The sequence below is a fragment of the Typopeltis vanoorti genome, chromosome 21, assembly GCF_054136105.1.
Source record: "Typopeltis vanoorti isolate ZY-2024b chromosome 21, IOZ_Tvanoo_1.0, whole genome shotgun sequence".
Taxonomy (NCBI): domain Eukaryota; kingdom Metazoa; phylum Arthropoda; class Arachnida; order Uropygi; family Thelyphonidae; genus Typopeltis; species Typopeltis vanoorti.
Genome location: NC_143569.1, coordinates 101351255 through 101379146, shown reverse-complemented (window position 1 = coordinate 101379146; position 27892 = coordinate 101351255). Strand labels below are relative to the sequence as shown.

Here is a 27892-nt window from a genome sequence, read left to right as displayed (position 1 = left end):
GCCATCATGATTAGTTTTAATAGTTTTTACCCGAATTTTCTTAATTTCATTCCGCATCCATTTCATCTCTTGCCTCATTCAATCCAGTTCAACTTCTGAATCTTGCATCACATTCTCTCTATCATTCATTCTTTCTAATTTTCTAACTCTCGACACCCTCTTCTCACTTTCACTCTCATTCATCCTTATGTGCTTTCGTACTTTCGGTCCAACATGCGTCCGACTTTCAACATCATTCATTCTTTCAATTTTTTCCACTTTCGATTCCTGCATCACGCCATTTCCAGTTTCATTTGTTCTCTCAATTTCATTTCTTTTCGCCACTCTCGCCTCACTTTCGTCCTTATTAACATCCGTTATGGTATTTAAATCACTCGTTTTCTTTTTTACTGATTTTGTAACATTCTTTCGCCTCTCCTTTCACACCATCCTTCTCTTTCGAACATGCACTCATTTTCCTTACGACATTCTCGCAGCTAACAGTTCTGTAATCAATTCCTCGTTCAGGTCACATTTTGCACATACCCTCCTTCCATCCACCCTAAACATCCACAAATCATTTATGTAATTGAAAGAATACATATAACACACCTCAAACTTAATGAAACAACTGAAGTCTAAGTTAAAGTCATGGAATGACAAAGCTGCCGCCATGTTTAATCTGCCGGTTACCACTCTGAAGTCTAATGATAACAACAAATTCGTAATTAAGTTTAAGCAAAACAAAATCCCCCACACTAATATAATGGTAGCACACAACTTTTACAGCAGCTCTTACTCAAACAAACACTCATACATACTTAATTATTCCAAGAATACTTATCTCAATCTGGAGCTCTTCTTACGCACTTGCACCACGCTTATAAGTCTGTCATATCACCCCTCTTTCTCTTGGTTAGTGTTTGCACCCCATATCTTCATAATCTACATTCCACAATCCTGATCTTTACATCCTGATATTATCCACTGTATCAACCTTAGAAACCAGGAAATTGGACCTGCACAACAGCCTAAGTAAAGTTGTATTGAGACAGTGTGTCTAAAGTAGCAAAATGGCTTCTTTATTCTTAAATGTCAATGATCATTTCAGCATTGTAATTGTCCTCTGAGATGTGTTTTCTATATGGTCCTCAAACTTCACCTTGCTATCTATGAAAACTCTAAGATCCCTTGGCTTAATCAGCTTCTTCTAGTGTAATCCTACTAGTATAAAAACATCATTGGATATCTTATTTCACCTAGGTGCATAGCTTTACATTTACTAACACTAAATTGACAACCATTTTCACATGTCCACAATTCCAGCCTATTCAAAACATTCTGCAAGTGCTACATATCAGTTGTGTTCCTGATTATGCTATTTATTCTTCTCATCATCATCATCATCAGCAAACAGCTGATGTCTCCTGTCATATCCTTTCCAGTGTCATTAACCCTTTAACTGCTGAGAACGTATTATTACGGATTCAGAAATACATGCCTGCTTTGCTGAGTCTGTATATGTATGGGCGGCACGCCTCTCATATTCAGACAGTTTTTTAGTATGTAAAGAATCATTGTAAGATATTCAAACTTCGCATGTAGGTTCTATTGCCAACCAATTGAAGTTTATTTGACTTGGATTTCTGTCCTTGTATGCCATCTAAAGAGAAAAATTTGAACTTGTGCAACTAATCATATGTAATCATATGCTCTTTATATATTTTGATTAATTTCGACATAAATTAATGTGTGTAATTTGCATAATCAAGTGGACACCCTTGATTATGCAAATTTTATAAAACACTATTATTGCCATTTTTGTGAGTGTACATCAAGTGTATATCAAGAATGTATGATGCTCTCCGGACTTCTTACTTCAGTAAGAATTTTAATTGATTTTATGTATAAATTTTTTGCAAAATTAATTCAGCACATGGGACAATGTCAGTAGAATATGAAATCAGCAGTTAAAGGATTAATATAAAAATAACAATGGACCAAGAACTGATTCCTGGGATATATTACACTTTTGAATATTGCAGACTTGTACTTTCCTCTCCCACGCTGCTTTTTGATGTCAGTCAGTCAGCCATCCTCTTATCCAAACTAATATTTTATAATCCAATCCTGTATCATCCAACTTATATAATGGCTTTTTATGCTGTATCCTGTCAGAAATCTTAGCAAAGTTTAAAAGTATCATGGTATATCCATTCTCCTTGTCTAACTCATTCAATTGTAACAAAATGCGAGCAAGTTACTCGAACATGCCATTCGCTACAAAGTAGAGTATATTCTGTCATCCCATTTCTGTGTGTGAGCTCTTACCAACTTTTCCAAAATCTTTACTACCACCTCAGAGATACTGATAAGTCAACAGACGCATCAGTCTCTGCACTACCCTTGTATAATGGTATTGATTATAACACAGAATGATAAGAAAATATTTATTAACTTATTAGCTGATATTTTGCTGGTATTATATCCAGCATCTTTAGAGCACAAGAATAGTTTGTCACAGTACACAAAACAACAATTTGGTATAACAGTGGGATTAGTTTAAAAAAAAAAAAAATGTAACAGACAACACAAGGAACTAAACTCCAAATTGGTGCTATCTCTTTAGTGTCTCGCTACCTCTTTAAGAAAGCTAACCTGTTTAGCTGCTGTACCAATTTTAATTTTCACTTACCAAATTGTCATACCCTGCATGGAAGTGTATGGACATATGTTACCTCCAAGGTTTTTGTATACTCATCTGTATGCATAATCCAGCTGGACATTTGCAGATCTATATTTATATCTAACATCTCATTTATGCAAATATCCTTGTGCATATTATTATTATTATTACAGTAACTTCCATGGAATTAGCTGACTCATTGTGGGAGGCTTTAACTATTAACCTGCCTGTCCTATTGAACTTTGGAATTGTTTACATTCCCCACAATACAACACATTCTAGCAATATGTTCCACTTGCTCATTACTCCAAAATCTACTCCTCATGCCCTTCTTCACTACATCTTTACATAACTCCAACAATGGCCTCTCGTTCTTTCCATCTCATTCTTCACGCTTTGTTTTATTTTTTTTTTATGATTCCTTTTGTATTAATATGATAAATGGAATTTTTCTATCTGGTAAGTAGTATTTTTCATTTTATTGAGGATGAGGAGAGAGCAAGAGGGTTGGTATTTATGAAGGTGAGAATGATGCAATTAAGAAAAGGGTGAGCGTCATTCTCTCATAGAATGGTGCATGATTGGAATTGGCTTGTGTTTGAAGTTGGTGAATGTGGATAGTGGAAATCAATTCGAGAAAAGGTATGACAGCGGGTATGGGAGATATTTGGCCTCTTTTGATAAATCTCTGACTTACTGGAGGTTTCTGGTAATAATATGCATTCATTATATAGTAATAATGTTTTTCTAAACATTGTAAATTCTTGTTACGATAGATTTCTTGTAGTAATTTTTTATGATTCAGTGTGTCTAAAGCATATTTTTGATGACATTGCAATTTCACTTTTTTAGGAGATTATTAATAGTTGGAAAATAAACATTGCACAAACAATATGATATCATGTAATGAATGCAGAGTTCAGTTGCAATGAAAATTCTGCCAGTTAGAAGCTGCATGTTCGTTTTTTCTTTAAAATAAACATGGAAGCAGCAGTGCATTCTTAGGAGAGGGACGAGTCATTACTGTTTCTATATTTTTCTTTTCAGAAGATAACAATTCTAGTATCAGTGTTATTTTTAAACTACAAATTTATCATATTAAATTTGAAGCTTTATATTTATTTTGTTTTCTTCAGGGAAATGAAAAAGCAACATCCGGATATTATATTTGGAAAATCTTGTCATGATTTGCCAGTTAGAGAAGTAGCTGAATTGTCATATGGTGTTTTAGCTGGATACACTGGTCCAGCAGGTGGCCTTATTGAAGTAAATCGGAAACAAAAGGCCTTTGGCACCACTGATCTTGATGTCGATTTCATTGATGATGAACTTGAAAACTGTGATAACATTCAAAAAAAGGTGAAAGATGATGGGGGAGGTGGTTGTAGTGGTGGATGTACTACTGAAAACTTGCATTCGTGTCCTGATAAAACAGTTATCATGAATGGTAAGTTATGAGATAATTTATAACATTTTTTGTAAAAACATCAAATGGCACTAAGATTAGTTTTTGTAGTACTGCTATATTACTGCTAATAAAATTTATTAGGTAGAATGATAATCTTTCATCTAATTGAGAAATTACAAAATAAAGTTTTATTCTTCCAGTAGAGAAAAATATATTTGAAATATTCAAATGATGTTTCATATTTATTTATTACTATTATTAACTGAAATTCAGTTATTGCAAAGGAACAATTTGGCTTCATGCCTGGTAGATCAACAACAGATGCTATCTTTGGGTTACGGCAGATGATGGAAAAGTTTCAAGAGAAACAACAGAAGCTACACTTGGCATTTATTGATCTGGAGAAAGCATACGATAGAGTGCCAAGGCAAGAAGTCTGGAGGTATCTGAGGGGAGAAGAAGGTTCCGGAGAAATATGTCAGGTTGATGTGGGAGATGTACAGAAATGTGAAGACAAGTGTTCGGACCTGTCTGGGACAGACAGAAAGTTTTCAAGTAACAGTTGGCTTGCATCAAGGGTCAGCATTAAGTCCGTTTCTGTTTAATATTGTGATGGAGGTGGTGACGGAGGAGGTGAGAGAAGATACGCCTTGGACAATGTTGTATGCAGATGACATCTTGCTGTGTGCAGATTCAAGAGAAGAAGTGGGAACTAAACTGGAAAGATGGAGAAAAGTACTGGAAGAGAGAGAGAGAGAGAGATATGAGACTGAGCAGAAGTAAGACAGAGTATATGTGTTGCACAGTGGGCAGCGGCCAGGAGTCAGATCTGGAGCTGGAAGGAAATGTCATCAGGAAGGTGAGGGACTTTAGATACTTAGGTTCAACAGTGGAAGAAGATGGAGGAGCTAAAAAGGAAGTGGGATGCAGGATGCAAGCGGGTTGGAGGAACTGGAGGGAGATGGCTGGAGTGTTATGCGATAAGAGGGTGCCGATCAATCTGAAAGGCAAAATCTATAGAACAGTAGTGAGGCCAGCTTTGACGTATGCTATAGAAACTGTGGCCCTGAGGAAAAATAACATCAGCAGGATGGAAGTAGCAGAGATGAGAATGCTTAGGTGGATGTGCAGTGTGTGACCAGAAAGGATCATCTGAGAAATGACTGTGAGGGGGAGCAGTGAAAGTTACGAACTTAGGAGCGAAGATACAGGAGGCAAGGTTGAAATAGTTTGGTCATGTGATGAGGAGGGAGGACGAATATGTAGGAAGAAGAGTCATGCAGATGGATGTGCAAGGAAGGAGGAAGCATGGGCAGCCAAAGAAGAGATGGAGGGAGCTGGTAGAAGAGGACTTGAAGATGAAGAACTTGGATGTGGTGACAGTCCAAGACAGGAGGATGTGGAGGAGACTCATCATCAACAGTGACCCCATTTAAGTGGGAGAAGCTGCAGAAGAAAAAGTTTAACTGTGTGTGTGTGTGTGTGTGTGTGTGTGTGTGTGTGTGTGTGTGTGTGTGTGTGTGTGTGTTAATTAGTCCCACACAGATGGCAGAACCTATAACACATTAGTTTGCTGAAAGCGAAATGTTTATTGAAAGGGCTTGTGGTACTTAGATGAGCATAATGATGAACATAATGAAGCTCATATAGTCGCATTAGATTTGAAAGCCATTCTTATGTAATGAGATTTTAGGAGATTGGTGATTTTGAGAGAAAGGCTATCAATATTTGTGACTATACGAGTTTTATTATTCACCTAAAGATCAAAACCCTTTCGACAAATATCCTGGAGTTTATAATACTCCATGTTCTTTTGTGGCCTTTCTTACATAAGATAAACATCTGGGTTTGGAAATAAGACAAAAACAACATATTGAAGATGTGAATAGTCACAGAGAAGACAGCTCAAGCCTAGCTTTCCACTTCTCTTGCACTCATCATAATATTGAATGGAACAAGAGCTCCATGCCTTACATAGAGGACAACTTCAATGAACTCACAATGTAAAAGAATCTACAATAGTTGTCCACTCATAAGCACATTCAACAGAAACCAAAGAATGATTTTGTGTGATATTTGAAATTTGCTTATTAGATCTTTCTGCATGTCAGATGTCTGTCAATTATCATGCACACATACTGAACAATGATTGACCTGTGCAATCTTCCACGTTCCACATGTTTTCTGTTTTTTTTACCATTGTGTAACAGTTCCTTACATGTTCCGGTTTTTAGATATGTAAATATTCACATTTACACCTTTATTATATTATTATTATTTATTTACTTATTCATTTTTTTGTTCTTCCTAATCCAGAAGAAGCCACTAGCATGTGTGGCAAAACTAGTCTGTATCCAAACATTGATTAGGTAGAAGAGAAATCTCATGATAAAAATGAAGCGGAATTTATTGAATAGTTGGGAGACAACTTTCTCAAGCAGGATGTGAAAGAAGGAACTCGAGGTCAAAGAGTGTTTGATTTGTTCATAGTATCAGAAGGAGTCTCTGTTAAGAATATGACTATTTTACCACTACTTGGTGACAGTGATCGTGCCATGCTTTCTTGGGACATATCTAATTATACTAATGTTACAATTAGAACAAGTTACATGCTGAACTACAAAGCTGTAAATTAAGATCAGCTGAGGAGAATACTATCTTTGGTCCCATATTAGTTACTGAATGGGGAAAATGTCAGCAATGTATGGGAATCTGAAAAAGTGCTTAAATGAGGTGATATCTGAATGTATCCCTAAAGTTCAAAGAATGGATAGACTGGGAATGAAACAGTACAACCTTATTAAGTGAGAGATCTATTAGAAGAAGATGGGGAAAGAATATTGTGAGAATAAGAGTGAGAGAAGTTATGAAACAAGTAAAGCACAGGCCAGAAAATGAGTATTGTGTAGAAAGCTAAATCGTTAAAGTAAATTGGCTATACAAGCTAAAGGCAATCCAAAAGAATGTTATCATTATGTCACAAGCAAAAGAAAGAATGAGCGTGGAAGAATAAGATTACTGAATGCAGATGGTACTCTAGTGTCAGAATCTAATGAGATTTGCCAATTAATGAGTGCTCACTTTGCTAAGATATATCAACCAGGTCTATGTAACATGGTGTAAAATCAAAAACAAGTTCCGCTCGGCCAAAGCCCAACGCATTTATAAACGAGCGAGTGTAGCGCTATTACATGAACAGATCAACGCCACTCGTCTGGAATTAGCAAAATCAAATTCAACTATCAACGCACTACCTGAATCACTATATAATATTCTGAATACAGAACTATGGGAGATCCTAGATAACATCACTGACGCAACAGCTAAAAAAGAATTCAACATAGTCAAAAACCAACACCAAAATAAGTTTGAAAATCTCCAACAACACAGCACTATACAACGACCGCAATTACAACAAGACCTCGTCATCGTGAATTTATTTTTGCTCACCTTAAGCAAAGAAGCCACTAGTGCTTTAAGTCAAGGGCACAATTTTGCCGTGACTCCTAAACAAGTTCCAAAAGCGAAATAATGGTGTCCATCGAACGGTTTGACCCAAAGACACAGTAAACAAACTCAAGCCCTTCCATGTTAAAACACCTCGGATTTATGGTGCACCAAAAATTCACAAACAAGGTACACCCTTATGCCCTATTGTGGAATGCATTTTATACTTATAATAATTAGTATAAATAGTCCCACATACAAACTGGCTAGACATTTAGCTAAGCTACTAGCCACCCTCACAAACAATTCTCCCTCCTTTGTCAAAAATTCAGCCCACCTAAAAAGCATCTTACAACACCATACCCTAAAAAGCTCAGACTTAATAGTAAGCTTTGATATCACCTCACTATTCACAAATGTACCACTAATAGAAACCCTCAATCTACTGAAGTCACACACCTCCCTGATATATTTGAACTATTCAAATTCACAATACATGCAGGATATTTCACATGGAAATATCCTGCATGTATTGTGAATTTGATTACATGAGCAGGATATTTCCATATACAAACAAATAGATGGGACAGCCATGCCCCCAGCCAACTTTTACATAGAACACCTGGAAAAACTAGCAATCAATACAGCCACTCTCAAACCAACACTTTGGCTACGCTATGTTGACGATGTGCTTGCTATTTGGCCACATGGCCCAGAGACATTGAAAACATTCTTAGCGCATTTAAATAGCCAACATCCAAAAATCCACTTTACAATGGAACTGGAAGCTAATAACTGTCTTCTCTTCCTGGATACACTTATCACACGTCTTCCAGATGGTTCCCTATCACTTTCAGTTTTTAGAAAACCCACACGTACAGGGAGATATTTACACAAACAATCACACCACCACCCTTCTCAACAGTATGGCATTTTAAAAACGCTAACCCACAGAACAAGAGCAATCTGTTCTGATGACAACACTCTTGCTGCTGAACTGGCTCACCTATGCCACACCTTCTTGGCCAATGGCTATAATCCCTATAAGATAAACAAAATACTAAATGCTCCTAAGAAACCCCTCCCACTATCCACCACAGAGAACTACAACAAAACAGTCGCCATCCCATACATTAAAGGCACATCCAAAAAGATTTCAAGAATTCTTAATAAACATGAACTACGCACTACATTCAGACCATGGAGCAAATTAGCAACCCTTATCCGCTCACCCAAGGACAGCATTCTCCCTTTATCACATCCAGGAGTCTACGAAGTACCCTGCTCATGTAATCAAGCCTACAAAAGTCAAACAGGAAGAACTGTGAGCATCCGCATCAATGGATACCCCTGCACACAGGATCAACTGGAAGAACACAAAAGTACTGCACAGAAGCTCTTACAAGTCGGAGAGATTGTTCTTAGAGGCAACAGAAGCCCTGAAACACACTCCAAATCTCAACAAATATGGCTGTATAAATTTGCCTAAAATCTTGGAGACAGTCATCTTAAGAAAAAACTAGTTCCGGTTTTTTTCTCTGTTTAGGACTCTAGTCTTATGTGATAGCTGCATTTTTTTTTTTCTTCCAGATAGAGGGCACCAAAATCAGGACTCTAGTCTTTGTGTTGCTGCTACAGTTTTGTTTAACTAGTCCGTTGATTACACCATGTTGTTATAGTCTCGCGTATTGTGATAAACTGTATTTTTGTGCTCTGAAGATGCTGGTTATAACACCAGCGAAATATCAGCAATAAGTTAATAAATTAATTATTCACTTATTTTTCTGTGTTCTAATGTATACCATTAAAAAATAAACAACATGGTGCACAGCGCTACTGCTACATTGAATGAAGAGTTAGAGGTACGTGAAAATGAAGTTGAAGAGCTGTTGCATAACCTGGATAAGAATTTGTCAATAGGGACAGGTGGAATATCAGCACATTTGCTAAAGAATGTTCAGCTGAATTGGCTGGGCCTTTCACATGTTTGTATAATTTGAGTCTCAGCTCAGGAATGATACCATAGGAATGTATGATATTTCCATTGTAGCAGGGTGATGTGTCTAACTACTCTTCTATCAGTATCTCTGGTGTGGTGGTGAAGATTTTAGAGAAGTTGGTAAGAACTTGTATACAGAAATGGGTAGATAAACAAGCTATGCTCTGCAAGTTTCACTATATGAAAGGTGGGGAGAGAACAGGGCATCCATGGAAGTTAAGTTTGTTTGCAGTCAGGATTTTCTAAAAGAGTAGTGAGTGGAATTGTTTGCCTTCGGAGGTAGTGAGTGCTTCTAGTGTGAATAAATTAAAGGAAAGGTATGACAGCTGGTTTGAGTGATCTGTAGCCTCTCTTGATGAGTCCTTGACTCCCTGGAGGTCTCAGATAATAACAATAATATGTACTATTATGGCCTAATAAAACCCATCATCAAATTCCTGACATATACCCTCATGGGGTGTACAGGATATGATAGTACTGCATGAAAAATTTACATCACTACTAATTTCCTATCTACAATTTTCCTCCAAATCGATCTGTTACCTGCCAAGACTCCAACATTATCAGATCTTATATTTCTATCTTCTAAGGCACTTTTTACCATATCAATCCACCTATATCTTGGTCTTAATCTGGATCTTTTTCTTGCCAACCTGGCAGAGAACACTCGTTTTGCTAATCTTTCCTTTTCCATTCTGTTTAAGTGACCATACCACCTGCGATTAGCTCTACTAACACATTCCTGGATGCTAATAATGTTCAGTTCTTTCCTAATATCCTCATTTTTAATATGATATTGCCACTGATGCCATCTGTTCATGCCTCTAATCTTTCTCAGGACTCTCATATCTGTGGTCTCTAGTCTTTGGTCAGGTGTTTTATTTCTAATCTAATAAGTGTTAGTTATTTTAGTCAGTTGTATCCCAAAATGCATACTTTGCACTTTTCCACATTAAATTGACACCCATTATGTTTTGCCCAATACTCACAGTTTGTTTAAATCACCTGCAAGCGCTCTACATCATCTTGATGTAGAGAGCTTGCAGCTACCTAACTTTGTGTCATCATCAGACAATGGAATATCACTTTTCAAATTATTTCCTATATCATTTTATGTACAAATTAAACAGCAGTCATCCTAGCACAGAGCCTGCAGCACACCATTAGTCACCTGCCTTCTGCTTCTCTATATGCTTTGGTGTCTGTTCATCAGTCACCCTTTTATGCATATCATCAGTTTCATATCCATCTCGATTTGTTCCAATCTGCATAACAGAGTTCAATGTGGTATCTTGTCTTATATCTTTGCAAAATATAGTAGAATCATCATGTAGCCATCTCCTTTATCCAACTAAGCTGTCACTCTATAAAAAAAGTGAGTAAATTACTAAGGCTTGACCTTCATAAAACTATGCTATCCCTCATGAAATATCATATTCTTATCCACCCATTCCTGAATCATATTTTTTACCAACTTTTCCTGCACTTTTACCACTACTCCTAAGATACCAATTGGTCTATAATTTGCTACCATAGACTAAGATCCTGCTTTATGCAAATGAATTATTTTTGTCCTCCTTCTAGAAACTCTCTTGGGTACTTTGCCAGAGCTTAGACTTAAACCCACATTCTCGTTAAATGCCATCCAATATCCTATCCAATTCTATATCTATATTTGCATTCAAATTCTCCAAGTCTTCAGCTTCTGTTCTCATATCAGTCCTTGTCACCTCTGATATAATATCTTCACTTGAATGATATACACACTTTGCAAAATGATCACTCAGCAGCTCAACAATTTCATCTGACTCTGGTACCTCTCTACCATCTGCACTCATTAAAGTTATCTTTCCATAGTCATTCTTCTACTTGTTACATAATGAAAAAAACTCTTTGGTATTTTCTTTTGCCAGTTCAGCTAATCCCTTCTCATAATCTGATTTTGCCTTCCTTACCATGATGGTCACCTTTCTCTTTATATACCCTCCATAACATTTTCTTTGTTTGCAGCTCATTCATCTAACTTCTACCTGATTTACTCTTCTGACCTTGGGTATATAGTGTGATATTGCTTTCTCCAGATACCCCTTGACTATCCCACTTTCATTGTGAACATTTTCCTTCCCTTGCAGATTTTTATGCCATAGTACTGCTTCTAGCTTCTAAGTATATCATGATAACCTGCCTTGTAGTTCCATTTATACCCTTTCTTAGCTGGAATTTCCACATGTTTTGCTATCTCCCAAGTCAAAATCACATGACCACTTTCTTCCACTTGGAGGCAATGTAGTCACCTTAGTTATGGACAGGTCTTCTGATCCTATAACCAGATCAAACACTCTCATATTCCGAGTCCCCCTCCGTCACATTCTGCTTCAAGTAATTATCTCTTAAGTGCATAAATTCCATTTCCTTCCTGCCATGTGATCTTTCCTCCTTCCAATCTATGTCTCCAAAGTTTAAACCCCCAATAATAATTACTCAACTTGCACTCATTGTACCAATCTGCTGATCAATGTCTTCTACATCATCCCTTGTTTATAGCAGCAACCAGTTTTATATTTTCTCCTATTGGCTTCAAGCTCATACCATATTGACTCAAAATAACTGTCATCTGCTTGACTGACTCCTACTCTTGTCGACTGCAAATCATCTGCTATTTTACTCTCCCACCCCGTCCTGTCTACTCTATCCTCCCTGAAAATACTAAATCCATCACATTCAATACCTGTAACTATATCATCTGCTGTTAGCCAAGTCTCGCTAACAGCAGATGATTCCTGATGTTTCTGTATATAAACTTCAGCATCCCTTTAGGCCCCCAGTCACCTTTACTTCTTGAATTGACTACCTTATTCAATATTTTTACCTGAGAGACTAGCTTCTGCACTTGTTGGTCATTCTCATTCATTTGCCTCATGGATGCCTTCAAACACTCATCTGCATTCATTCTAATTTCTTTAGTTTTTCTGACTTTACACTTCCACACTCTCAATGAACAATTCTCTCTAGACACAACTCCAAATCCATTTAAGTGCAGTCCATCAGCATTGTACAAATCTTTAAGCTCATCAAACTCAGGCTATAGGTCAACAAATTCTACATCATTCCTTCTGCACGACCTGCATATTGATTTTTAGCTATCATTGCCCTCCTTCTCATTTCACTTGTGTCATAGCATGGCAACAGACTTACAAACTTCACACTCTCATTCTTCTTTTTTTTGCTTCTTCCATCCAATAACTCTTTCGCATCTTCCCTCATGCAGTACTTCTCTCTGGAAGAAATCTGGAAGAAACCATTGATTGATTAAGCAAAAAAGCATGTGGTGAGATTTGCAAGTTTTATATAATGGAATTCTGATTTTTCTATCCTTGCAGACACTTAATGATAGACTCAGATATTTGGAGGCAGTCAAAGAAAAGAAGGTAGTTTATTAAAAGTTCCAGGCAAGTAATTAAGCTTATGCTGTGAGAGAATACAGAGAAAAATGCAAGAGAGCAAAGCACTGTGTAAAAGTAGCTAAACAAAAGCTATGGGAAGACCAGTAATGTAGAAGAAATAGATATCAGGATGATGGTGAAATATTTTGGAGTCTACGAGGGTGGTCTGAAAAGTTCTTGACCATAGATGGCAACACTATCAGCAAGATTTTTTTTTTCTAAGTTTGTACATCTGTCATAAGCATCCATGTGAAATTGCAAGTCATTCTATCAAGTAGTTTGTTTACAGCTGTCTGAAGCTCTGTATCCCTTGAAATGGGTAAAATTGAGTATTGTGCGGTTATAAAATTCTTTGTAAAAGAAGATTTAATACCAAAAGAAATTCATTCGAAGTTCATAAAAGTTTATGGGCATTCTTCTCCTTCGTTTTCGACAATTAAGAAATGGGCTGCCGAGTTTAAATGTGGCCATACCATCCTTGAAGATGATCCACGTGAATGATGTCCAAAACGTACAACACCAGAAATCATTGATCAAGTACATGATATGGTATTGGATGACCAGAGAGTCAAAGTGCGTGAAATTGTTGAGACTATAGACATTTCAAAAGAACATGTAGGATATATTTTGGATAAGAATTGCAAGTGAAAAAGCTTTGCGCAAGATGGGTGCTGTGCTTGCTCACAGCAGATCAAAAACGCACTTGCATGAAAATCTCTGAACAGTGCTTGGAGCATTTTTAACAAGAATAAAACTGATTTTGTGCATCAATTTATTACTATAGATGAGACCTGGATTCACCATTACACACCAGAATACAAACAGTAGTCAAAACAGTGAACAGAAGCCAGTTGTTCAGTGCCAAAGAAGACAAAGTGCTTTCCATCAACAGGAAAGGTTATGGCATCGGTGATTTGGAATGATAAAGGCATTCTGTTTATTATCTTGAAAAGGGTAAAACAATAACCAGGGAATATTATTCCGATCTTTTAACCAGACTAGATGAAAAAATTTGTGAGAAAAGACTCAGTTTGCAGAAGAAAAAAAAAAGCATCTGTCATCCGTGGTGGAGGGGACCTCCCAGTGATGGTACTGGCCCTTTTCATTCTTCCTCTTTTTCTTCTCATATTCTTCGCTCTACTTTTTCACTATCCTATTTTTTAGACCACAATCACTGGGATCCAACACCCTCTCACCATGTTTGCCATGCAGTGCGACCTGTGGACATATATTAAGGGGGATTCTGGTAGTCATGCACTACTTTGGCCCTTACTTCGGCAAGACAGGTGCCCTGGATGGCCCAGCCAGGATCAGTCGGCTAGTGGGTGTGCCTGCAAGGGTTAACAGTGTTGTAGTAAGTCTCTCACCCCATGGTCCAGGGTCGGAATCTTAGGCTTGCTGTAGTGCTGATATAGCGTCAGGGGTAGCCCTGGAGTTCCACTCCTGAGTGCAGTCTTTGCTTTCCAGGCAGTGGGCGTCCATGTGTGGGTCCATGGTGGGTGGGGAGCTCTGCTGTCGAACCAAAAACTTCTTGAACATGAATCCTTCATCCTCAAATGTTTCAGGGGCCCTAACAAAGTCCCAACCAAGTACTGATACCGTAGATACAGCATATGGAAACAGAAATAACATACAAAAGATATATGATGCTAACATAAATGTACCAACATTTTTTATCATACATGCTACAGGTGAAACACCAATAGGGAAAATGTCACTCTTCTTTATTCAGAAAGGTTTAGAAGGACTGGCAGGACCTCCCAAAAGTGTTAAGAAATTGTGTTCTGGTGATGTCCTTGTGGAAACATTGTGTCAGCAATATTTCGAGAAACTACTGAGAGCAACAACAATAGGTGGATAGAAATCACGGTAACACCTCATAAAACGCTTAACTCCTGTAGAGGAGTGATATCAGAATGGGATCTCCTTGATGTTCCTGATAAGGAGATATGTTCAGAACTTAAAGATCAAGGAGTGACATGCGTGAGGCGCATCCTGATATGTAGGGATTGTCACCTAATTCCAACCAAGAACATCATCCTTTCTTTTAATACACCTACGCTTCCAACATCTGTAAAAGCAGGGTATCTCAGCTGTTAGAATGTACATCCCTAACCCACTGAGATGCTTTAAATGTCAGAGATATGTGCATGCCCAAACTTCCTGTCATGGTTCTACTGCCTGTGCTCGATGTGGTAATAAAGAGCAAGATAACAAATCTCGCTGTGCACAAAAAGCTAAATGTGTCAACTGTCAGAGAGATCATCCAGCTTACTCTCGTGCATGTCAGAAATGGAAAGATGAAAAAGAAATACAAAGAATGAAAACAGAGCAAAACATAACATACCAGGATGCAAAAAGAAAGCTAGCCACTATCACACCTGCTCTGATATCCTCTAATGCTGAGAAGGTAACAATTAAGAAAGTGACAGTAGCAACTCAAACTTGTCTGTTCCACCATCTGATAATTTCACCATACGTGCACCTTATGATCACAAGTACTTCTCTGTTGAGTGCATCAATCACATGACCTATGGCCTTACTCCAGAGACAACTCTAAAAATGATCCCACTTGTCAAAAAAATTATGGCAAAGATATCACTTAAAGATAAACCACCAGATACTCCCACAGAAAAAATGGATACTTCACAGTGAAAGTAAACTACTTACCAACTGACCCTAACATATTAGACGTGTTGAATACTCTACCAGAAGAAGAGATGGACACTGGCTGTCCATACTTCCCCAAAACAATTGATAAATATAATCTTTGTTTCTGCAACAAAGATTTTGTTGCAGAAACACAAACCTTTCCTGTTGTATTCAAGGATAGAACTGGTGGTGGTCATGCTCATGGAGGAGTAGCTATCCTAGTGGGCAGCCATATTCCTTTCCATCAGGTCCAACTTAATACATCTCTAGAAGCAGTAGCGATTCGCTTCTCCATGGGATTTCTTATTACAGTATGTTCAATTTATTTACCACCAAGTGCTGAATTAAATGAAATTGATCTTGATAACCTTATCTTGCAACTGCCTGAATCCATACTTTTGATGGGCGACTTTAATGGTCACAGTACTCTATGGGGTAGTGCCAACACTAATAGACGAGGTCGAATCATTGAAACCATTCTTGATAATAATAACCTCTCCCTTTTAAATAATAAACTGAATACTTTTTTCCATATGCCTACCAATTCATATTCTGCAATTCATCTTATAATCTGTTCCCCTTCCATTCTTCCACTGCTCACATGAGACGTTGAAGAGAACATATATGGAAGTGATGACTTTCCTGTTCTCTGCACAATGTCTTCACAGGAACTATGTTCACCCACATGGATACCTATATGGAAAATGGACCAGGCTGACTGGAACACCTTCTCTCATCTTGCAAAATTTAATGCTGATGCCATCAGTCAAATGCCTATCAATGAAGAGGTAAAATCAGGCAGCAACAACCTCCATCCCAAAAACAGTATCTTGGTTTTCATTCTATCCAAAGCCTTGGTGGAACCCAGGTTCCACCAAGGCTTTGATGAATGTCAGACAGCCAAAAAAGATCAACACAGAGCATGGGATATATTTCATAGATATCCCATCACATCAAGCTTTCAAGCGTGCTCAAGCCAAAGCACGCTATGTGAGGCGTCAGAGTCAAAAATAATCATAGATCCAATTTACTACATCAATTAACGACCAGTCAAAAAATTGTATGGGATAAAATCTGGAAAATGAAAGGCAGATATAGAACACATTGTTTGTCTATCTTAGACCATAATGGAAGTGTTATTGCTGATCCCAAAGCCATCGCAGACACTCTGGGAGAAATTTTTGCCAGAATCTCAGCAACAGCTTCATATCCTCCTGAATTTTTAATTCTGAAAGAACAGCAAGAGAAACAAAGGCTAAATTTTTCTACCTATGTTCTTGAGCCATGCAATCACTAAGGAGGAACTAAAAAGAGCTCTCCTACTATCTCACCCTAGTGCAGTAGGGCCTGATGACATCCATTATGAAATGATAAAACATCTACTATCATCTTCTATGGATCTCCTTCTCTTACTATGACACTTGCAGAGGAAGAGTTTCCAAATTCTTGGCATAAGTCAATTGTCATTGCTATCCTAAAACCAGGAAAAGATCCAACACAAGTAAATAATTATCGACCCATTGCTCTGACCAGTTGTCTTTGTAAGATACTAGAGAAAATTGTTAATGCCAGACTTCTCTGGTATTTAGAAAGCAACAATCTTCTCTCCAGTACACAATGTGGGTTCCATAGACATCGCTCAACTTTAGACCATTTGCTTCGTTTAGAAACTTGTATAAAAGATGCATTTCTGAAGCAAGAACACCTTATTTCAGTTTTTTTTTGACATGGAAAAAGCTTATGACAGCCTGGAGATATGGCATATTGAAAGACCTCTATAACCTCGGTCTTAAAGGACACCTTCCTGTATTTATTAAAAACTTTCTTTCCAGGCAAATTTTCCAAGTCAGAGTGGGAAATAAGCTATCTCGATCATATCATCAAGAACAGGGTGTTCCCCAAGGCCCTGCCTTAAGTGTGACACTTTTCGCTGTTAAAATTAACTATCACTGAACAGCTTCCTCCCACTGTAGACAATGCTCTATATGTTGATGACTTCACAATTTACTGCCACTCTTATAACATGAGGGTAATTGAAAGACAATTTCAGCAAGCAATTGATCATGTTTCTCTGTGGGCTCTTAGTAATGGGTTTAGGTTTGCAACAGAAAAAAGTGTCTGTGTACACTTCTGTCGAAAACGCACTCTTCACCCAGATCCTGAATTAAGAATGGGACGCACTATTATTCCAGTAACTACAGAAGCCAAGTACTTGGGACTGATCTTTGACAGTAAACTTATATTTCTAGCACACATTCATCAACTAAGAGAAAAGTGCAAGAGAGCGTTGAATCTCCTTCGCATTCTATCCTCTACTGAGTGGGGTGCTGATTGAGCTTCATTGCTCCATCTTTATCATGCACTTATACGTTCAAAACTGGTTTATGGGTCTCAAGTCTATGGTTCTGCAACACAGAGTAACCTGCTATGGTTGGATTCCATCCATCATCTGGGTGTACAGTTAGCTACTGGTGGCTTTCACACATCACCCACTCAGAGTCTTTATGTTGAAGCAAATGAACCAGCTCCATCACTTCGACGGAAACAGTTGCCTCTTAATTATGCCCTAACGATAAAGTCTCTCCTGGATCATCCTACATGGACTAATCTCTTTTCTCTGCACTGGGAAGCTCAATACCACACACTTCAAACTGCCATATGCCCTTTTGGTATGCTTGTTAAAGAGACTATGCAAGCTCTTGGTATAAATGTTGACAACATTGCCTACACTAAATATAACAGCATCCCTCCATGGCAGGTTTGCACACCATCCTGCAACCTCTCACTTTGTCAGCTACAGAAATCTCATACTCCATCATGTGTCTACCTCCAATTGTTTAATGCACACAGAGCAGCACACTCTGATTTCTTGCCTATCTATACTGATGGTTCAAGAACTAATACTTCTATTGGCTGTGCTGCTGTGTTTCCTGACATTATTATCTCCAACCAGATCCCACCTGATTGTAGTAATTATACAGCAGAGTTACATGCTATTCAGCTTTCACTTTTTCATATAAAAGAAAACTGCTACCAAAAGTGTATAATTTATACAGACTCATTGAGCTCTTTATAGGCTATCTCCTCCCCTATGTATAATCCACATCCAGTACTTAACGAGGTGTTACACCTGTTTCACAAAATGAAAATCCTTAATTTTGATGTTCAGTTGTGCTGGATTCCCAGCCACATTGGGATTAAAGGAAATGAGGCTGCAGATGCAGCTGCTAAATCAGCTCGAACTTTCTCCATGTACGGTTTGACAGTACCATATACAGACTACAGACAGTTTATACGATCAAAGCTAATTGCTCAATGGCAGGAAGCATTAACAAACAAATTATATGACATTAAACCTGAAATTAAGCATTGGCATTCTAGTCAACAAATAAAGAGAAGAGAGGAAGTTGTTCTCGCTAGGCTCTGCATAGGTCACAGTTATCTTATACATTCTTATTTACTGAGAGCTAATGACTCCCCCATGTCTGAAAATTGCAATACACATCTTACTATTTATCATATACTGGTAGAGTGCCAGCACTTTGCACGAGAGAGGAATGAAATTTTTGCCTACCTGGCCAGACCATATACACAGGGCAAATCAAATGCTGACCGACTTGGGCAGATTGCACGATGTTTTTAATTTTTTACAAATTAATTTATACAAACACATTTTACTGTCATTTTTTTATATGTAAATATTGTATATTGTATATGCTTCACTTAACTTTTATACGTATATAGTACAAAATATGCAATGTTTTGTGATGTATATGTGCAGGAGTTCAGTACTAATGTGTATATTATTCATTAGTTTAATTTCTGACCAATCATGTATTTCTGTAGCCTTGCGTTATCTTGTTGTAATTTTGTTAATATGTAAATACCACACTGCTAAATTTAATTTTTATGCATATATATTGTATAATTCCTCTTTAACTCTATGTATTACTGTAATAACATTTGTTGTAATCTTATTGTAGTAATCTTATATCTAGATACTGCATTCCTTGGCTTGGTGTTGTACATGCATTTTGTTCATTAACTTATATTGTTGTCTAATTATGTACTGCCTTAAATGCTGCAGTAATTTTGTTTATATGTAGATACTGCATTGTCCAACTTTACTTTCGTGGATACATATTATGTATTATTTTTTTGACTAGTTATGTATTGTGGTAGGACACCTTGTATATTTGTGTAACCTTCTTGAAATTTTGTTTATATGTAGATACCACACTGCCAAATTTTATTTTTATGCATGCATGTTGTATAATAATTCCTTTTGTCTATTTATGTATGACTGTAAAAACATCTGTATTAATTTTAACTATTTGTAGATACTGTAAATATATTTTTTTATGCGTTTTTTTTCTCTGCTTCTCAATTTTATATTTATACTTGATTCTAAATGTGTATTCAATATTTATCCATTACTTGTTCAATTATACTTATTAAATTCTTGTTGTAATCGCGTTGCTCTAAATACGTTGCCTGATTTAGTCATCATCATCAAATTCCTGCCATACCCTCAAGGGGTGTACAGGATATGATAGTACTACATGAAAAAAATTACATCATTACTAACTTCCTATCTATAATTTTCCTACAAATCAGTCTGTTACTTGTCAAGACTCCAACATTATCAAATCTTATATTTCTATCGTCTAAGGCACTTTGTACTGTATCAATCCACCTATATCTTGGTCTTCCTCTGGGTCGTTTTGCTGCCAACCTGGCAGAGAACACTTGTTTTGCTAATTTTTCTTCGCCCATTCTGTTTAAGTGACCATACCACCTGAGATTAGCTCTGCTAACACATTCCTGGATGTTGACAATATCAAGTTCTTTCCTAATATCCTCATTTTTAATATGATATTGCCATTGATGCCATCTGTTCATGCCTATAATCTTTCTCAGGACTCTCATATCTGTGGTCGCTAGTCTTTGGTCAAGTGTTTTACTTCTGACCCAGCTCTCAGATCCATAAGTTAAAACTGGTTTGAACACTGTCTTGTATACAGTTAATTTAGTGTTCCGACTAATTTCTCTCTTATTCCATATAAATTTATTCAATTGACTTCCTACCATACCAGCTTTGCTGATTCTGTTGTCTATTTCTATATTTAATTGACCATCTTGAGTAAAAATCGTGCCTAATTAGCTGAAATGTTGCGCTTGTTCCACAGGTTCTCCATTCACAACACAGTTGACATTTTCAATGATTCTGCCTATTTTCATTGTCTTTGTCTTTTTATTGCTGACCTTCATACCATATCTATTACAACAGCTATTCAATTTAGTCAGAGGATCTTGCAGACTTGTAGCGGATTTATTTATTATTATTTATTATTTATTATTATTGTTGTTCCGGGAAACTCCAAGGAGTCGACAGACTCATCAAGGGAGGCCCTAACATCATGTCTGGAACAACTATTCAACATTCACACAGTATCTATCATATCTTGCCTTGAACTCATTCACGGTCGTAGCACCCACAACAGACTCTGGAAGCTTATTCCACTCATTCACCACTCTCTCCAAGTAAAAAACCTAGCTCTAACACCCTTGTCAACCACGCTCTTGCCCAGCTTCCATGCATGGCCCCTAGTCCTCCCACCACCAGTCATATTTTCAAAAATATCTTCTGGATCAATCTTATAAAAACTTCAGTAATTTGAATGTCTCAATCATATCACCCCTCCTTCGCCTATCGTCTAATTTCTACAACCCACAAATCCTCAACCTATTCTCATAAGGTTCATTCCACAGACCTGCTATCATCTTGGTCACTCGTCTCTGGATCCTCTCCACTTCCTCCCCATCACGAAGAAACCCTGGTGCCCATAACTGGGCACAGAAGTCCAGATGGGGTCTTATCAAGTCTCGATACAGAGGAACAACAACTTGCTTCTCTCTGCATGTTAAAGTATTTTTCATAAGCCAAGTGATTTGGTGAGCTGTTTTAGTTACTTTTGCAATGTGCCCCCTAAACTTCAACTCCCTATCCACCAGCACTCCCAAATCCCTGGCCTCATCAATCTCCTGGAGTATGGTTCCACCTATGCGATATACTGCTGCTATTCTTATCACCCCAAAGTGCATAACCTTACACTTTGCCACATTAAACTGACATCCATTTTTCCTAGCCCAGTCCTCCAAACTATCCAAATCATCCTGTAAAATTTTGACATCCTGTGCACTCATAATTGCTCTACCCAACTTTGCATCATCAGCAAACAAGTGAACACTTCCTCTCAAATCCTTTCCAATATCATTGATGAACAAATTGAAAAGCAGTGGTCCAAGAACAGAGCCCTGCGGCACTCCACTAGTCACAAGACGTCTTTTTGACTCCACTCCTGAATAAACCACTCTCTGGTATCTCTCCTTCAACCACCCTCCTATCCATCTTACCAACCCTATATCTATCCCCATCTGCTCCAGTTTACTGATTAGGGTTCCATGTGGTATTCTGTCAAAGGCCTTGGCAAGGTCCAGTAGTATCACTGTAAACCCATTACCCCTATCCAGTTCAGCCGTCACTGTGTTATAAAACGTGAGCAAGTTACTGAGGCATGATCTACCCTTCACAAAACCATGTTGTCCCCCATACAATATCCCATTTTCATCTATCCAATCCTGTATTCTTTTCTTGACTAATTTCTCTAAGACCTTGACAATGATTCCTGATATACTAATCGGTCGGTAATTTACAACAGTAGTCTTGGAACCACCTTTATGCAGTGGAACTATTTTCCCCTCCTTCCACCCGCTCAGGACTAACCCAGACCCGAGACTCAAATTAAACAAAATGGTCAAGGGTACTGACAATTCTTTAGCTGCTTCGCGTACTACACGAGCTGGTATACCATCCAATCTCACAGATGTATTGACATTGAGGTTATGCAATAGACTACTCACCTCCACTTCATTCACCACAATTCCCGTATAATCTACTGGTTTATTCGTTTCAGCAATGTCACCACCTGGATGATATATTCTTGCAAAGTGCTCACTCAGTAACTCAGCTATCTCAACTGATTCAGTTACCTCCCTACCATCGGCATTCTTTAAAATCATTCTGCCATGTACATTTTTCCTTTTACTTGCTACATATCTAAAAAACTGTTTAGAATTCTCTTTAGCCTGCATGGCCAATGTTCTTTCGTAATCCTTTTTTGCTTTTCTTACCACACTCGTCACCCTTCTGGCCTGCGCTTTATACCGTTCATGTGCCTGCTGGTCACCTTTCTCCTTAAATTCCCTCCATAGTTGTTTCTTTTTTTGCAGCTCAAGCTTAATGGTGTTATTCATCCATTTAACCCCTACTTGATTTATTATTTGGACTCTAGGTATACAGTCAGCCATTGCTTCATGCAAGCACTTCTTAACTACCTCCCATGCACTATCAACTTCTAGTCCTTGCAGTTGTACATGCCATGGCACTGAGCCAATCAAACTCCTAAGCTTGTCATACTTTCCAGCCCGATAATTCCACATGTACCCTGTCTTAATTGAAAATTCTACACCTTTAGCCACCTCCCAAGTCAAGACCCTATGATCACTCTCACCGATTGGTGGCAATGTGGTCATATTTGTTACAGCCAAATCCTCAGATGTAATTACTAGGTCAAGCACTCTCTGACCCCTAGTATTTTCCATTACATGCTGTCGCAGATAGTTATCCCTTAATAACCGCATAAAATCCAATTCCTTCCTCCCGTGTGTCCTCTCCTCACTCCAATCAATGCGACCATAGTTGAAATCTCCCATAATAATTACCCTCCTTCCACTCATTTCTTCTATTTGCTTGTGCATATTGTCACCACCATCTTTTCCATCACCTGGTCTATAGCAACACCCAATTGTATATTTAGTTCTGCTAGCCACAATCTCACACCGAATTGCCTCAAATGTGCTCTTTTCTCTATCCTGCAATTCAACTTCTATTCTCCTTGGCTGTAGCTCATCAGCTATCATCAACAATACTCCTCCCCCCATTTTATTCTCTCTGTCATTCCTGAACACGCTATACCCATCACATTCAATCCCACTAGCTATATCATCTACAGTCAGCCATGTTTCACTAATACCAATAACCTGTGGTCTGGAAGTGCCAACCATGGCCAAAAACTCTTCCTTCTTGTTCCTAATACTCCTAGTATTAGTGTACATGAATTTAAGACCCCCATTAGCCCCAACCCTACCTTGATGCCTTATATTAACTATCCCACTCTGGTTTGTTGTCCTTATTTGCTCTAGCATATTATATTCATTCTTACATTCAACTGCCTTCCTAAGGACTGTATATCTACTCCCCCCCCCTTAACGAATCTAGTTTCCCTGAATTTGCACATCCACTACATTCAGCAACACTTTCTCAAGTCTTCTTACACCATAACCATTCAAATGCAAGCCATCCATCTTATATAGATCCTTTCGCCCATCAAACTCACTCCACACGTCCACAAATTCCACACCACTCGTCATACATAACCCACGCATAAAGTCATTCGCAATTATGGCCCTCCTTTTAAACATTTCACTGTCATACCGTGGCAAAAGACTAATCATTCTAACTCTCTCACTCTTTTCTTTTGCTACCTCAAACAATTCATTCAGGTCTTCTATCATTTCCATTTTATCTCCTTTCAAATCATTCGTATCTGCTACAACAATCATTTCTTTCACCCTTTCCTTTTGCTCTTTAATAGACTCAGTTACATCCTTTATGGTCGCACCAGGTTGGTACAATTTTGTCAAATCCTCTACTAACACACCTCGTCCTAACGAGTCTCCATACAGCACGCTATCCTTCATTTTATTCATGTTCACATTCATACGCCTATTTTTCCTGTCATACCTTTTATTATTGGTTGGTTCATTCAGTCGACTTTTGTTCATGCACTCTAGCTGCTGTTTTGCCCTTTCTATCGCTCCATTCAACAACGCGATCTCATTCAATGCATCTATCTCATCTTTTTTATTCTCTGAGAAACCATTAATACTATCATTCACACTTTCTACATTCACACTCTCATAATTCTCATGTACAACCTTGCCGTTTCTTGTCATATCGCTATTTTCTTCATTCTGAAGTTTGACAAAAATATCACACTCACGATCCGAAATACACTTCAATTCCTCATTCTCCCTACATTTTCTACACACATTCAATCCTTTATTATCATCTATCCACACTCCGACCGCACTCCTTAAAGCGTACATTTCACAGCTAGTACACTGACTCATTTCTTTTATACTACTGTTCTTTGATAACGATGGCGAACCGATGGCGAACCATCATTACTGGCCGCCATTTTCCTTCGTACAGGTGCCATAATTATTGCAACGTGTTTTATCAAATAATAAGTTATACACACCAAAAACACACAAACAGACGCACTAAAATACGCAAGGCAAACAAAACTACGCAATATTAACTAATTTTATCAATGATAACTGAAAATAATACTTATCTTATCAGGAGCTTGCACGAACACTACACACTACGATATAACCTCGAACTCAACTTAGAAGTATAACATCATCTGCATAAAGCAAAGAGCTGACATTAAAATCTCCAATTTTGATATCATGTTTAATACCACTTTCCTTCATAATGTGATCCATATAGATAATGAATAACAGAGGGGATAATGTACATCCCTGTCTCACACCAGATTTAATATTAAACCACCTTCCTGTACTTCCTTCAATTCTAATTGCTGACTTACAACTCAAATAAAGACTAAGTATTGCTTGATATAATGCCCCATTGACCCCATATAACTGCAGCATATTGAATAGCTTCTCTCTTGGCACCTTGTCATATGCCTTTTCCAAATCAACAAAACTTAAATACAGATCTTTGTTATATTCCCATGCTTTCTCGACTGTTTGTTGTAAAGTGAAGATCTGATCCTGACAGCCTCTATTTGGACTGAATCCAGCTTGTTCTTCACCAAGCTTTTCTTCCATAATTCTTCTCAACCGTTTCTCAAGTATGCTTGCATAGATGTTGCCAGGAACACTCAGTAGGGAAATACCTCTGTAATTCTCACATTCAGTTTTATTTCCCTTTTTATATATGGGTACTATGAGAGCTCTACTCCAATCATCGGGAATTCGTCCCTCTGTCCAGGCTTTCTGAACTATGCAGTGCAGCTACTGTAAGACTTATACCACCATACTTCAGCATTTCTGGTCGAATATCATCTACTCCTGCTGCCTTTCCACATTTCAAGCCTTTGATGACTTTTTCTACTTCAAGTATGGATATGTATTCCTGACTGTATGTCTGTTGAGTGTTTTTTACCACTGTGCTATCACTGCTTGTTTCATTTAGCAATTTTTCAAAGTAATTACTCCATACCTCAAGGATATCCTTTTCTCCTGTTTTCATGTCACTTTTATCATATCTAACTCCTTTTACAGCACTCTTTCCTCCATTCCTAAGCTTCTATAACAACCTCCAGAATATTTTGCCACCTTCTTGATATATATTTTCTATATTCTTGATAAAGTCCTCCCATGACTTTTGTTTAGCTAGTTTTACACAGTGTTTAGCATTCTTGCATTTTTCTCTGTATTCTCTAAGAGCACAAGCTGACTTATTTGACAGGAACTTTTGATATGCTTTCTTCTTTTCCTTCACTGCCTCTTTAACTTCCTGTGTCCACCAGGGAGTTCTGATTTTTCTATCCTTGCAGACAACCTCACCACATGCCTCTCTGGTAGAATCAATCAATGTTTTCTTCAGAGTTTGCCACTGAATCTCCAAGGTTTGATTCCTGTTCTCAAACTCTTTCATTTTTTCTTCAATAATCTTTGTGTATTTTAGTCTACAGTTCACATCTGAGAGCTGCTCAACTTTTATTCGCTTTAAAACTTTCTTACATGTTATTCTTTTCGATATGAAATTCAATTTTATCCTGCTCAAGACTAAATAAATAGTGATCACTTCCAATTTCAAATCCTTTGTACATTCTGGTGTCCTTCACCAGGGAGAAAACATCACTATCAACAATAACATAGTCAATGAGACTTTTCTTCTTCCTTGCCTCTTCTCTCCATGTGAATTTGTGCACATTTTTATGTTGGAATATGGTGTTAGTAATAACCAGCCCATGTCCTGAGCAGAAATCCAACAGATATTTGCCATTATTATTAGCTTTGCTCTTTTCTCCAAATTTTCCCAAAATGTTTTTGTATGTCTCACAATCATTTCCTACTCTGCTATTTAGATCCCCAACAAGGACCAACTTTTCCTTTTTCATTGTGTCAGTTGCTTTTTCTAAAGCCTCAAAAAATTCCTCCACTTCTACCTTAGTAGAACCTTCTGTGGGACCATAGGCACAAATAAATCTCATTGTCCAGTAGCCCCATTCTCATATTTGCCAACATTACTCTACTTGAGACTGACTGCCATTCAAAAAGATTAATCCCGTATTTTGTGTTGAATACTATGGCTACTCCTTCTTTCCCTTGATTGTCATTGCCTGAATATAACATTTTGTATTTATTGCTCAGAAAGATCTCACCAGTTTTTGTCTTTTTTGTTTCAGTCACCCCTATTATGTCGATCTGGTACTTATCTAATTTCTCAGCTAGTTCCATTTCTTTGCCATTCTGGCTTCTTATGATGATAGTACCGTTCTTTAACTCTGGTGATGTTGAATTTGGGGTTTGTTTTCAGATTCGTTCCAGTAGCTGACTTTTTGCTGTTCGCCCTGGTTCCCTGGCAAAAACAATGGGGGCCTTGTTTAACCGGGCGACGCCCCAGCTGGCATGAAATTTTGTCATGTTGTACCATCATTTTTTATTTTGGTTTATCCAATATGAATACAATTTGGTCGGATAAATCCCAAATTGCGAGCCCATCCTCGTTCGTTCAGTATCCAAGTAGATACCTAACAGGGTGCACCACGAGAAGGTGAGGATTGGACATTAGGTCAGAAGCCCTGGTCGGTTTTCCGCATTCCTTTAACGTCTATGTGGAGGTCTACTCTCAGTTATTCCGCTTTGACCCTTAAGCACCCCTGATTTAGTCTCTTATCTTTAATCCCCCCTTGTCTCAAGGCTGCAATTATGCTTCTTCACGTGCACGAAACTTTAGAACTAAGAATTGCCTCTGGCTGGAGCCAATTTCTTTGTCTGAACTACTGGCTTCTTTCTATATAGAATTCTAAAAATTTATTTGTTTATATCGACTGCACCATCAATGGGAATTGAATATCCTTCCAAAGAAAAACACTCAGCAAAACACAGAACTT

The 27892-nt window shown here is 37.8% G+C and overlaps 1 protein-coding gene across 1 annotated transcript in view; it reads left to right on the top strand.

Moving 5' to 3' along the window:
* The window catches only part of LOC150095153 (PP2C-like domain-containing protein CG9801), a 151653-nt gene that overhangs the window by 51358 nt on the left and 72403 nt on the right, over positions 1-27892 (top strand). Inside the window, exon 2 of the mRNA XM_090411210.1 lies at positions 3802-4112. Coding sequence (XP_090267336.1) covers positions 3802-4112 — 311 coding nt within the window. The remainder of the gene's footprint in view (positions 1-3801; positions 4113-27892) is intronic.